The sequence below is a fragment of the Lissotriton helveticus genome, chromosome 4_1, assembly GCF_964261635.1.
Source record: "Lissotriton helveticus chromosome 4_1, aLisHel1.1, whole genome shotgun sequence".
Taxonomy (NCBI): domain Eukaryota; kingdom Metazoa; phylum Chordata; class Amphibia; order Caudata; family Salamandridae; genus Lissotriton; species Lissotriton helveticus.
The window spans coordinates 1,430,993,390-1,431,008,595 of record NC_136063.1 but is presented as its reverse complement, the minus strand read 5'-3'; the positions used below and the strand labels follow the sequence as shown (position 1 = coordinate 1,431,008,595).

At 43.4% G+C, this 15,206-nt stretch overlaps 1 protein-coding gene across 4 annotated transcripts in view; it reads left to right on the top strand.

Annotated features, from left to right (window-relative positions):
- KIF13A (kinesin family member 13A) overlaps positions 1–15,206 on the top strand; it is an 836,323-nt gene that overhangs the window by 425,329 nt on the left and 395,788 nt on the right. For all 4 annotated transcript variants that reach the window (XM_078687977.1, XM_078687975.1, XM_078687976.1 and 1 more), the window contains 2 exons: positions 5,024–5,135; positions 9,190–9,402. In XM_078687977.1, coding sequence (XP_078544103.1) covers positions 5,024–5,135; positions 9,190–9,402 — 325 coding nt within the window. The remainder of the gene's footprint in view (positions 1–5,023; positions 5,136–9,189; positions 9,403–15,206) is intronic.

The window sequence follows — 15,206 nt, the reverse complement described above, 5'->3', positions numbered from 1 at the left end:
CTTTGTGGACATACATGCGCCTGACCAGAAACAGAACTAGGCCAATCTATGCTTACAACATTGTTCCATGCGTCTCCCGTTTCTGCTCACAAGCCACTACTTTAGCAATTGGGCACTGCTTTTTAGCCTGTGCACAATGTGTGCATGCTGCAAAAGAGGAACGGAGCGTTACTTACCTGTAAGGGTTTGTCGTGCTGTAGACTCACATCTTCTGTCTCCAGTACACAGAAATTGTAAAGCTTCGCATATCCACACGTTTATGCTTACAAGTATGGGAAAAGCACAAACTAAGGTTAGAGTCTATGCCTTGGTGTACTGTGGATTTCAGGGGAGGTAGGATGGGTGATTTCTAAACTGAAACTCCTTCAAAGAAAAAACATCAACTTGCAGTGCCCGAGCTCAACACTAGAATACAGCAGTCTGCACAGCACGTCATCTACAGTACCACAAGTGGAAACCACATTTTACAGGTAAGTTATGTGTTCCTTCCTTGTCATAACTGAGCCTGTAGTCTTCTTCATTGCCTTTCCCAGTCTGAGCCAGTTTCACCGTGTACTGAAAGAAGTGCCTGCCAGCTTTCTCAATACATTTACATGGAACAGGCTGACTGGGGTTCAATGTACAATTTTAAAAGTATAAGCCAAGGCCAAGATTAACAACCTCCCCGTACTCGCCACTTTTAAAACTGATCAATTCCCAATATATCTCGTACTAATTTATTTCAACAGTGTAAGGAAGGTCTCTGCCATTATAGCATCAAGCTACACTTCTGACTAACATTTACACAGATTTCAAAAGCTCAAAATCTTCTCATCACTCTTGAAACTCTGTTTTTCCCTAAGATTAGGTCTGTTTTTCTGTCGCCCCCCCCTTGTAGAACATCATCATCCAGTCCTAAGTAATGAACCTGTTTGAACATTATTAAAATAGCCTCCTTGAACTTAGAGACTTTTTTCTTTCTCTTTAACCGTCTATAAGCAACATCTTAAGCGTGCAGTAAAATGTGGACCCTACAGTTTCTAACATTGGATATCACATGTAGCTGCTTTAGTTACGTTGTAATAATGTGTAAATTCATAGCACATCTCTCAAATTGAATTGTTTGTCTCCATCCATTGCTCTTTTCTTATGCTGAATGTGGATAATGCTGATTTGGCCATCGGTATAAAACAAATTAATTTTATATGATGAACATATGTCATTTGGTATCCTTTAACAGTTCTCGACTTTGAGCAATGGACCTTTCCTTCACCAGCATACATAGGCAGATATTTAGCTCACACAAGGCTTTTTAAAAAACATGTAAACTTACCCTCTGTTAGACTGATCTTCTCTTCTTTCCTCACAACCACAGAAACTATACCCTCTACTAGGATTTAGGGCCCATATCTGGACGTCCATGTTTGAAATGGCCAGAGTCCACCTGATGAGCATTCTGTATCTGGACACCAGTAAGGAATTATCCCAATCTTTGTTCATTTTCTCCTTAGAACGGTTTCATGTGTGTTATAGATCCTTCATGGGCTCATGAAATACATGGGGGGAAGTTTCCACTCTTTGAGAAAAGCACATAGTTGGTGTAAAGCTGCTTTAAGCAATGACTTTGTGTAGGCCTCAATGAGATGAAAATCCTGTGCTCGATCTCTCTAGGTCTCCGGTCTACTCAGATTGTGTTTGGTATTGAAACATGTGCCAGAGAACCTTAAATGCTATTTCTTATTTGGATTCTTGATTTTGTTCGCACTTAGTCCGCTAACGTGCTGACCCATGCACCTTACAAAAAACACAGTTGATGGACAGAATGTAGAACAATGTCATACATTCACCCCAGTACAAGGATCTGGGCCTAAATCCATCGTTTTTTTCACTCCACACCACCCTGGGTTAGACACTGGCTATATGCAAATCAGCTCTGACCTTTTGCCTCATGGGAAAAGTCCAGTCCGAACTGCCAAGCCCTGTCTTTCCCAGACCGGAATCAAGCATCCAAGGACCGGTTTCTGGCTATCAGCCTTCATTCAGCCTGGATAGCTTGACTCCAGTGGTGTGGAGAGCCTGGGACTCACGTCTGAGCATACCCAGCCCACTCGGGGTGAAAATTACAAAAAACACAGTTGATGGACAGAATGTAGAACAATGTCATACATTCACCCCAGTACAAGGATCTGGGCCTAAATCCATCGTTTTTTTCACTCCACACCACCCTGGGTTAGACACTGGCTATATGCAAATCAGCTCTGACCTTTTGCCTCATGGGAAAAGTCCAGTCCGAACTGCCAAGCCCTGTCTTTCCCAGACCGGAATCAAGCATCCAAGGACCGGTTTCTGGCTATCAGCCTTCATTCAGCCTGGATAGCTTGACTCCAGTGGTGTGGAGAGCCTGGGACTCACGTCTGAGCATACCCAGCCCACTCGGGGTGAAAATTACAAAAAACACAGTTGATGGACAGAATGTAGAACAATGTCATACATTCACCCCAGTACAAGGATCTGGGCCTAAATCCATCGTTTTTTTCACTCCACACCACCCTGGGTTAGACACTGGCTATATGCAAATCAGCTCTGTCCTTTTGCCTCATGGGAAAAGTCCAGTCCGAACTGCCAAGCCCTGTCTTTCCCAGACCGGAATCAAGCATCCAAGGACCGGTTTCTGGCTATCAGCCTTCATTCAGCCTGGATAGCTTGACTCCAGTGGTGTGGAGAGCCTGAGACTCACGTCTGAGCGGGGTTTTGTAGTTCGGACTGGACTGTTCCCATGCGGCAACAGGGTCAGCGCTGATTTGCATATCGCCATTGTCTAACCCAGGGTGGTGTGGAGTGGAAAAACGATGGATTTGGGCCCAGATCTTTTGACTGGGGTGAATGTGTGACATTGATCCACATTCTGTCCATCATTGTTGTGTTTGCAGTTACCGCTCTAAGTGTACTGGGGATGCTCAGACGTGAGTCCCAGACACTCCACACCACTGGAATCAAGCTAGCCGGGCTGATGAGAGGTGTTACCTCGAAACCGGGCCGGTCCTCGGATGCTTGTTTCCGTTCTGGGAAGGACATGGCTTTTGTAGTTCGGACTGGACTGTTCCCATGGGGCAACAGGGTCAGCGCTGATTTGCATATCGCCATTGTCTAACCCAGGGTGGTGTGGAGTGGAAAAACGATGGATTTGGGCCCAGATCTTTTGACTGGGGTGAATGTGTGACATTGATCCACATTCTGTCCATCATTGTTGTGTTTGCAGTTACCGCTCTAAGTGTACTGGGGATGCTCAGACGTGAGTCCCAGACACTCCACACCACTGGAATCAAGCTAGCCGGGCTGATGAGAGGTGTTACCTCGAAACCGGGCCGGTCCTCGGATGCTTGTTTCCGTTCTAGGAAGGACATGGCTTTTGTAGTTCGGACTGGACTGTTCCCATGGGGCAACAGGGTCAGCGCTATTTGCATATCACCATTGTCTAACCCAGGGTGGTGTGGAGTGGAAAAACGATGGATTTGGGCCCAGATCTTTTGACTGGGGTGAATGTGTGACATTGATCAACATTCTGTCCATCATTGTTGTGTTTAGACCCATGCACCTGTCACAGGAATACAACATTTATCACATTCCACTTCATTGCCACACATGGCTAAAAAACTATTATTTTATCTCCTGGGAGTTAAACAGCATCAGCAGAAAGCAACCACCTACGAGTGAGCCTCCGCTCCTATAGTGCCTTCATTGCCAGTCAATGTGCAGATAAAAATCTTCCCCTTTTGGGTCCTCGTGACCCCTAATAATCTGGGGAGCTACATTTTCATCAATCCTGATGGGCTATCCAATGTTTGTAATAAAACCTGATAGGGCAACTGTATTCTGTCATAAATATTTGACAGGTGAACATCTGATACAGATAATTGCCATCTGTACTTATTTAGCTAATATTCTCATTGCAGGTATACATCATTTTTGAGCGCACATAAACATGAGGTCTTATTGTTGATAAGTATAAATCACAGTGATAAAATGCGTGCTTTATTGATGCGTTGATATGGAAAATAACATTATGGCTAAATTTAAAAATGACAGCATCTGGAAAAAAAAACATCCAGATTATTTCTCCTCCGTGTCACCATCCAAGTTCCCCCCCCCATTCCTCGATACCTTCTCAGTTCTGTGGTTGCAATTTTCAAGCCTACTTTTGATGCTGTATTCTTGAAATATTTGTTGAACAATGTAATATTCACCTTGTCCATAATGTCAGAACTGACCTAGTATGTCACGCTTTTAGACGTTTCTCAAGAAAGTTTTATGTAAGTTTTTTTTTTTTAATGAAGGACCTCTTCCTAGAGACAGTAATTACCCCATGATTATCTTACTGTCCATGTTTCTATTTTCCTAGTTTTGTTCTTACTGTTTTATGTGATGCTACTGTTTTTTGGTTCATCTATTATGTTATTATAAGATTCACTTTGAACATATGGGTCGACTGCAGTCCACCCATTAACATTGTGAACTTGAGCCCTCTTAAGCTTTGATGGCATATAAGCCTTTCTTGTTACTGATGTTTAATTTCTGTCTTAAAAATACTATGCTGCATTCTTTATCTTTGAATTGGATTAGAAGCTTTATCCTCTTTGTGGTTATTGATTATACCAGGCAAAGAATCGATTGCTTTGTTTGAAGTGAACAGTAATTGGCTGCTGATTGGATCCCCCTTCCTGTTTTCCTCCCTGACATAAATTACCTTCCATACCAGATGACAGTGTAATGCTTTTCAATTCTTGCATTGCCTTGAATTTTACTGTAGCTAATGTTTTATCCATTGTCCTTGAGGTATTTCTGCTATTTGAAGTCCATTTGTATTTCATACAATCTTGTTGTACTGTTAGAATTCTTTTGTAAGTGTCTCTTATTGTAACACTTAAAGCACTCAACCACAGACACCTTACTGATTTTGTCATTTGCTTCACCACGCAAGAGATAAAGCTGGTACGTGGTAACAGGTGCCATCCTTTATACACCTTTGCTTGATTTCCATTGTTAGGTCGCTCACAACATTGGGTTTAGTGATCTCTTCGTTGGCTGACCAGGCTGCTGGAAAGGGGAAGAACAAGTTTGTGCCTTATAGAGACTCTGTGCTCACATGGCTTCTCAAGGTAAGATAATGTTCTGTGTAAGTGCAACATGCACCCTGGTGAAGACAATTGGGAGTCAAGAAATTCTAGCAAATTTTAATATGAGAGCTACTGTTTTGTCCTACAATGGTCATTCCTTAATTGCCTTATTACAATCATGTGAGAACTAGCTTGTAATTGCAATAACATGTCATTACTGTCTTCTATGTTATTGAAGGCACCTAGAAATGTTGCAGGGGCTTCACTTATGCCACCAGATTTCAGCTTTGAGGTGACAGAGGGGACAGTTTGCTTGGTGTTTCCCTAACTTTCATTTTTAGGTGCTAGAAAATACTCTCCACAGAAACCTAATAAAAGGCTTGCAAGTAACGGCATTGAAACATTGCTATTGAGATTACTTGAAAGTTGAAAGTCCCTGGCTCAACAACTCTGTCTTATCCTACTCCTTATTTCATAAACTCTGTATGTGTCCCTGTGTTGTCTCATGTTAAGAGTCCCCTAGAGATTTACCACAGTAAAATCCGAGTACTTCTTCCCAGCAGAGTGCTGAGGTGGAAGTTTGCCCAAAGCGTAGATTTTTTTAGCTTGAGCTGCTATGGTTCTCATGTTCAGGTGACGCACAACTTGCGGTTGGTCACAACTGATCGAACTTTTATGCAGTCTTTTTTCCTGAAAACCATGAGGGGAGAGTGCCTGTTGGCCCTCTGTCGAAATAAGTGTGCTCTCTGTCATGATTGACACACTCCATGTAAGTGTGTGTGTTTGTTTGTATGTGTTTACGTATGTTGGTGTCCTCATGTCTGCCTTTTTCCTTTCTGTGGCCAAGGCTGCCCTATGTGTTCCTCAGTCCGCTTATGGTTTCTCTCTTTCTCTTGTGTCCATCCATTGTTACCCTGTTTTACCCCTTGTCCATATCTCTCATAATACGTTCCCGATGTTTCTTTGTGTCCATGTCTCCATGTACCTCCATATCGCCCAGTGTTTCTGTCTGTAGTCTGTTTATCCCTGCCTGGCTTTTTGTCTGTTTTCCCATTTATCTACTTCCTTCTGTGTTCTCCTTTCTTTCTTCCCTCTCTTTTGTCCCCTCCTGCCAGTGTCCTTTCCTGAAGTCCATGTCCCCCTCTCCATGTGTTGAAGTGGTCCTGTGAGCCACTGAAACATGGATAGAAACTTGTCTCTGGTGGCAGGCTGGTCGATACCAGTCAGTTAGCACACTAGATAGTGGTAGGTTTTTCACGGGGCGCTTCTAAGGTGCTCTTTGGGGGCATGTCATAATAAACTTGTACTGGCAACAATACAGATTTATTAAGGCAAGGTGTTTGATACCAAACACCATAGGTTTCAGTAAAGCGATCATGTAGCTGGGAAACCCGTAATGACCAATACCCAGTACATATACTTAAGTTGACTTACCTGTTCACTTGTACCACCTAGTAGTTGAACTAGACAGCATAGGGGTATATCTGCTCATGCAGATATGCCTTCATATGTAATATAATGTACCCTGCCTTAGGGTTACAAAGCTTGCAGTAGGGGTGACTTACATATATTGGAGAAGTGTGGCTCACTGGTTAGAGGATTCAGAAAAGGGGGTGGTGATGAACAGAGTGTCTGAATTAAGCAGACCACTCTTACCCAGTCCAAAGATCAGGGCTTGATCCATCACCGTTTTTTAGCTCACTGCACCATCCCAGCTCAGAACCTGGCTACATGCAAATTAGTCTGTTCCTGTCCCCGTGCATGATGGGAACAGGGCAAACCAAACTACCAAACCAATTCTTATACTGGGAAGGAAACAAGCTTCCGGGGACCGGTTTCTGGCATTTCAGCCGTCGTCGGCCAGGCTTGCTTGAATCCTGATGGTTCAATGAGCAAGGGACCCACATCTGAGTATACCCTTCCACGCTTATGGTGGACAAAATGATTCAGAAAAGGGGGTGGTGATGAACAGAGTGTCTGAATTAAGTAGACCACTCTTACCCAGTCCAAAGATCAGGGCTTGATCCATCACCGTTTTTTAGCTCACTGCACCATCCCAGCTCAGAACCTGGCTACATGCAAATTAGTCTGTTCCTGTCCCAGTGCATGATGGGAACAGGGCAAACCAAACTACCAAGCCAATTCTTATTTTGGGAAGGAAACAAGCTTCCGGGGACCGGTTTCTGGCATTTCAGCCGTCGTCGGCCCGGCTTGATCCATCACCGTTTTTTAGCTCACTGCACCATCCCAGCTCAGAACCTGGCTACATCAGGATTCAAGCAAGCCGGGCCGACGACGGCTGAAATGCCAGAAACCGGTCCCCGGAAGCTTGTCTCCTTTCTGGTGAAGAATTGGCTTGGTAGTTTGGTCTGCCCTGTTCCCATGATGCACTGGGCCAGGGACAGACTAATTTGCATATAGCCAGGTTCTGAGCTGGGATGGGGCAGTGAGCTAAATAACGGTGATGGATCAAGCCCTGATCTTTGGACTGGGTAAGAGTGGTCTGCTTAATTCAGACACTCTGTTCATCACCACTCCCTTTTCTGAATCGTCACTGGTTAGAGGAGGCAGACCTGGAAGCAGAGGTCAGCCCGGGACCAGGGTTCAATTCCCGGCTCAGCGGGGTCTTGAGTCCTAAAATGTCCATGGACTCGACAATTCTCGCTCCGGTGCCTACTCGATTCACAGGTTCACACTCTGCGACTCTGGGCAATAGCTTGCTTAATCTCCACAACGGCCCCTCGCGGTGGGATACCTGGCTTTCACCTTGCGGATACCCTGCTGGGGTTATCTCACAGGGGAATACCAGGACGGGTTCCCTAAGCAAGCGCTTAGAAACCGCTTGGTGATTTGCGCTATATAAATTCCTGTACATTTACATATTACATGCTGTGACGTTGGCATAGCATTCAGTGAGTGTCATGTTAGATTTTCACTCATGGTTTGCACCATGACACGCAGGCTGCATGCAGTTTGTATGGGGGTCCCATAGGGTGGAGTAATACATGTTGCATCCCTTACGGACCCTCTTTAGTAACCACGCCCTAGGTACACCGGGTACCACTTACTAGGGACTTACAGGTGTGCTGAAATGTGTGCCAATTGTGTTACAGTTAGACCATTTTACCTTGTTTTAGGGAAAAAGCCTGGCACTGGGGCCTGGTTAGCAGGGACCTAATGCACATCAGTCGAAAAATATCAGTACAGCGACAAAAACTGGGGGTACCATGACAAAGGGGCCCTTTCTTACACAGGTCCACTGAGTTTAAAAAAAATATATGTCAGTTTTACTTCATGTGTTTTTGGTCCTAAGAGTGAGATTTCAGAATCATGTTTAGTAATACAATTCTCCAAGTATCTGTGATGTCAGAGAAAAAGCTCTGAGGTTTGTTTTTGTAACAATTCATATCACAAACACAATAAAACGAAGTCACACTGCAAGGATATTCCTGTATATAGTTTAATATCGGGCTGTTGTTTATAGATGCATTAAGGAGCAGCCTATATATATGTGCAAATGGTATTAGTTCTGTAATCAGGATGTATTAGAATTTACCTGTGCTGAAATAATTTAAACTCCAACAACTGAATTTATAATTTTTATTCTGCATCCCCCAGTGAGGGACTTCCTCAAGGTAACCAGTTCTGTTTCCCGAATGCATGTGGAGGAAAGCTGCACTTGTGCTAGGCACAGCCTTTAATTTTTCAATCTCTTGGAGGAAATACCTCATGCTAGCCTTTGGTGCTGCTATAGGGACAGGTACACTCATCACAGGACAAAGAAATGGAGAAAACAGACGGTGCCAAATTGCCTGTCACGGCCATAGCTAATTAAAGCCGTTCTTCCCCTTGAAGCCTCAAAGTGTAATTAATCTTGATTATTTGGACAACTTTTACTGAGACTCCTAAAAGAACCTACCAGCCGAGGTTGGTTTTTAATTACAAGTGCTTTCCCAAGATTTATTGAAACCACCAGAGGAAACTTGAAACTATATTCTTTAGGCAAAATTCAGTTAATAGACTTTGTTTGTATTTTGTTAACCTGAGGGGGGGTCACATTTTGCTCCTAATACACATTATATTGATTACTTTAAAGGACAACTTGGGAGGCAACAGCAAAACAGCCATGATTGCCACAATTAGCCCAGCAGCTGACAACTACGAAGAAACTCTTTCCACGCTGAGATATGCCGACCGCGCCAAGAGAATCGTCAACCATGCCGTGGTGAATGAAGATCCAAACGCCAGAGTAATCCGAGAGCTACGGGAAGAGGTTGAGAAACTTAAGGAGCAGCTTTCACAGGCTGAGGTACAAATACTCGTAGGACAGTTGTGAACTATGTGTTTGAGGCCAAAGGCTAGTTATGCATTCAGAATGCAGGTGATCGTGATGGAGAACCTGATTCGAAGCCAAGTGAATTCTCTTTGGAATATTTATGTATTTCATGTATTAATTTGGTTTCCCATTGTGCTTTCCACCCCAAGGTGCATGTTAGCAAAACAATCCATTATTTTTCCAATAAATACATTTTTCAGATTCCGTGAAAGAGTACCGAGAAGGAGGAAAGGGCGGTTGTGATTGTTGGGTGCGAAGAAATAATTGGATAGAAAAGAGGGGACAGTACCAAAACAATTATGTAGCTTCTTTCAGAAGCCTAAATCAGTCTTATGGGAAGCTTCCACACAGGAAGGTTGTAACATTCCTGCTGTAATATAGTAGAAATTGATGTATTTGCTCTTTTTCATTGTGGAATCCTGTGTGCGTATCTGCACACAATTTCACCTTCTTTGGTCCCTTACTTGCCTGAAAGATAGCAGTAGCTTCGGAAAGTGCCTAGTTGCCAAATTGCTAATAATGCAACGCCATGATTTATTAGAATAGAGAACGTGTGGCCACATTAGGCCTGCTCCTGTTGACATCTGCTGTACTGTACGTTTATGTATCAAGCTATTTGCGGTGTTTTCGGGTCATGCTAGGGCACAATTTGAAAGCAAAACTAGAATTAACTTTATAATGATAGATAATTTGTGAGGTAAAACTGGAAAAGGTCCTGGGAAGAAGGTAATAGCGTCCTCCTAACTTAAGCACAACTGCCTTCTAATTGGTGTGTGCAGTATTGGCATTGATCGCAAGCACCCTGTGATAGCTTTAGCATTAATCAATCGTGCTTTCTGATAAGCAAGCAGCACAATAAACAAACATTAGCAAAATCAGTAGGTCTGGCATACATTTTTAGTTATACTAAAATATTAAAGAAGCCTGCTGCTATGAAAAACCAACACAATCCGTTTGCATTCTATATATTGTGCATATGTGAAATAAATAATTATTGTGTGAGGATTCGGAGTGCTTTTCAAATGTAATATAATCTTTCATGCATTGCAGTGTAAATAATCTAGAGGAGCTGGACTCCTTTACCAATCATCCAGTAGCATGAGTTGAGTAAGGAGTAGTCCTCTGGTGGGAGCCAAAGCCCGCTCCGCTCTATGTATATTTTTCAGTAACTGATCACAATTTGTCTTCGAACAGCTTCAATGTTAAGCCAGGCCTACAAAGAATTGTGTGCTTGATTTGGGTAAGGCACCTTTATTCCCTTTAAGCATTGATTTTCATTGCACTAGGTATCTTAAGTGTAGTGTTTTACTGGTAACATATTTGGTTATGTTGGTGATAATTAATAATGCACAATCACCAACAGGTTTCTGGGCGCTAGACAAAATAGGTGAGTGGTTTTATAAATCACCTAAGTATGAGACTGAGTAGTTTGCAAGTGTGACTTGGGTTAGCATGTATAGGCGTGCAAGAAGATCAGGTCTTTTAGGCTTTTTTGAAGGGGTCAATTCCGTTTTTGTCTTAAGCGAAATCGGAGGAGAATTCCACAAAGATGGTGCACAAATTGAAAAGATCTGACCTCCTAATTTAGATTTGGCATTTCTTGAGACCTCATAAAAACATCTTGTAGTACGCTTGGAAATAAATGCAGGAGCTAGGCCATTAAGAGCTCGGAAGATAGTGCAGAGAATCATAAATTACACTGCGAATCTCATTTGTAGCCAATGGAAATGTTTAAGTAATGGGGTGTATGTGCTAACGAGAGTCCCAGTTAACATTGTTGGAGGCAGTCACCGCTTTAACCCTGAGTGTATCACCATGAGTTTTCTGAAGGAACAGACTAGTCAGTAATAATGCTAATTGAGCCAGCATGGAAAATGTTTTCTAATTCTTTACAGATGTAGCATGGGTTTACTTCTGTCTGCCCAGAAGCCTTGCTGTACCAGGCGGTTGTCTCTGGAGCCCCGACTTATTGCTTTTATAGAGTGTAAGCTTCGACTTTGGGGTGCCTGCTAAGACATCAAGCTCCGTCTGTGCTTAAGGAAGTCTTGGCATGACCTGTGAGTTGGTCAACCTTACCCTGTGCACTGTTGGACAGCCCTTGAGGAATCACTGTAATCAGTTGGTTTGGACCTATGTGTAATTACCAGGCATTTACCCCGGATTGGGTTCCCGGCACATCTCTTTAAAGTTCTTTGACAGCCCAGCAGCAGGGCTGATGCGTAGTACCTGCATTCTCCAACACAGTGGACAGGACCTGTGGCTTGAGGAATTTCTTTGAAGCCTGGAGGGGATGTTTTAAACTATAACTTTACTGAAAGACAACATTGAAATAAGTGGTGCAGATTAACAAGTGCAAATAAAACACCAGCCTCTTTAATGGGGGCATCCGGCTAGACTAAACCTGCTTTTTCCCCCCAGATCCTCTCCCTGTAGTTGCATGTCACTCCAAAACAGCACATAACAATACATGTTGAGTGTCTGATTGCCTCTCTGGAGGCAGAGGTTGAGATGACACTCCTGCTTAAGTTGCATGATGAATTAGAATACTTGCATCAGATGGTGCCAACCCTGGAGATCAAATTCAGTCTACGGGAAAAATGCCAGCATGCATGGATTGCAAAATAGTAACCAATTTAGTTTCACCTTATAAGATGCTCTCATAAGCCATTGTTTAAACAGCAAAGACAAAAAGTTATAAACCTCTTGCAGAACAGTTTCAAGCAGTAGCTCATTACTTACCATTAATGAGTCAGACATAAAAAGGTTTTAGCTACAGGTGACCGACGCTATTTCCATAAAGAAAGAATTTCAGGCTCTCTTGAATGAATGAATGAATTATTTTATTGTTGAATTAATAAAAATCCTTACAATAGCAAAGGTACAGTTGGCCTAAATGCACAAAACAAATTTCATTAAATTGCTAAAACAAAAGATAATGTCAAAGTTAAAAGAAAAGGTTAAAACTTTGTCGGGACCCGTTGCGAACGTCGTGGGGGAGTAGCCTCAGGCAGTGTGTAACAAGATCATGCACGGACCTGTAGCTGCTTTCCAATTTCAATCATAAATTTAAGACACCTACAAGTCAGGATTGGTGATGAACCTCCCAGCCAAATTATAACGGCCTGGCGACATGTTCTTATGTTCATTTTGTTTAAAATGTCCCGTAAAAACTGTTTTCTGGCTACCGTGAGGAATGGGCACACACAAAATAAGTGAATTAAAGATTCGTTTTGGTAGCCGCAGAGTCTACAGTTTGGGCAGTTGTCTTGAGATTTCCAGGAAGGTCTTAGGTCCTTGGACTCGTGGAGGCCCATGCGGAGGTTGATGAGAATCTTTTTTAAGTGTTGGCTAAAGTGTGTTGCCAAGTAAGCCTGAGGCTGTTGAAGTTGGTAGGAGGAAATAACGGTCCAGGCGTGGCGTCGAAGGGTCAATGTTTGTCTACCAGTAATGACTTCAGTTTTGTATTTAAGTTGGTAATTTTACAAAAACTAGCCTGGTCTATTTTTTTTTCAGGCTCTCTAATCTCATTTAAAATAAAAGTCAACTTGCCAATCATGGTAACGGTCCTAAGTACAGGTGTTCAAGTTAATAAGGTGGTGAGAGAAAAAAACATCCTACACTGTTTTGGAAAGACAGTGCTTTCATACACTGGTAGCTCATCTGCCAAAACGGTTCTTGAATGCCAACATATGTGAGCTATTAAATTAGGAATGTAATATTGCTTCATTCATATGTTGGTCGCCTTTACTTGTTGAAAAAAAAATCCAAAATAAGCCATTAACTAAAAAAGTAAAATGCATTTAGAATCCATCACATTTGAGTTTAATTGCCCATGCTCACCAAGCAATCTATAGCATCTAGGCTAAATCTTAATCATTAAATATGGGGCCAAAGTGGATTTTTTTTCTGAGATACAAATAGCACCTTCTGGGATGAAAGCCTAACAAAATACCTGCCTCTAGAACTTCAGAAATGACTCCCTCTTAATCTGGTCGACCTTGATCTGTGCAGTGCCGCTCCCACGCCTTTGCTATTGTTTTATCCTGTGGATGTCGAGGGTTGTTCATTTAAGGATGGATCCATGCCAGATTTTGAGCACATCCATTGTATGGAGTAAATCCAACCAGGGATCATTTACTTAGTCCATGATTGTAAGGCATTGGTCTGGCCCACTTTGACCAATAGTGACCACCCCTGATTTAAAATAAAAAGTATTGTTTTGTGTGACCTTTTTCCATTACTCATATAACAAGCATTTACAATGCAACGGCCACGCCTTTGCAAAAGTTAGAGCTGTTGGCATTGTAAATGACAAATTTTTTATTTATGTGTTTATTTTGAAAACAGATAAATAAATGGCATTGTCATTTACAATGGCAATAGCTTAATCTCCCAACACACCCACACACAAAGCCACACACACACACAGCCCCACACACACACACATACCCACACACACACACAGCCCCACACACACACACAGCCCCACACACACACACAGCCACAGACACACACACAGCCACAGACACACACACAGCCACAGACACACACAGCCACACACACACAGCCACACACATAGAGCCACACACACACATACACACACACACAGAGCCACACACACACACACAGAGCCACAGAGACACACACACACCCTCACCCCGGGGACTCTCCTTATTTACAAATGGGTTATTCGAGGCCCCCAGCAACTCCCAGAGCTCACCCGTTGCTTCCATCAGTCCAGGTCAGCCGGTGCGCTGGCGTCCATGACCTCGGCACCCACTGCCCCTCACCACACGCCCAACTCTGCCCAGTAGCGCCCCAGGGAACAGAGGCAAGAAAAGCGATCACAGCCAGGGAACAGAGGCAAGAAAAGCGAGCACAACAGGGAACAGAGGCAAGAAAACCTATAACAACCATGGAACAGAGGCAAGAAAAAACGATCACAACCAGGGAACAGAGGCAAGAAAAAACCATCACAACCAGGGAACAGAGGCAAGAAAAACGATAACCAGGGAACAGAGGCAAGAAAACTGGCACAACCAGGGAACAGAGGCAAGAAAAAACGATCACAACCAGGGAACAGAGGCAAGAAAACTGGCACAACCAGGGAACAGAGGCAAGAAAAAACGATCACAACCAGGGAACAGAGGCAAGAAAAACTATAACAACCAGGGAACAGAGGCAAGAAAAAACGATCACAACCAGGGAACAGAGGCAAGAAAAAACGATCACAACCAGGGAACAGAGGCAAGAAAATGATCACAACCAGGGAACAGAGACAAAAAAATGATCACAACCAGGGAACAGAGGCAAGAAAAACGATAACAACCAGGGAACAGAGGCAAGAAAAACGATCACTACCAGAGGCAAGAAAAACAATTACAACCAGGGAACAGAGGCAAGAAAAAACGATAACAACCAGGGAACAGAGGCAAGACAAGCAAGCTTTAAGTCGCACCCCTCCCCCAGTAGGAGTTGAGCTAAAAGGTGCTCCCTCTCCACAACAGCTATTAAATCACTCCCGGGATGACCATGAGCCCTTTCTCCAAAACAAAAGCACGAAACATGGCGGAAGTTGCAGGCTCTGCCAACTTCGATCAACATGAACCCACACACCTGAAGTCCGGCGGGTCGGCCTCACTCCACAGGCTTGACTGGACAGACACCTGAAAGCACTTGTGCTGAGTCTTCCCCCCCTCCCCCCCCTCGAAAGTCCTCCTCCCTGCCAGCGCTGAAGGTGATCTCTGGTGTTGCTCCACCTCCCCCACCCCCTTCCA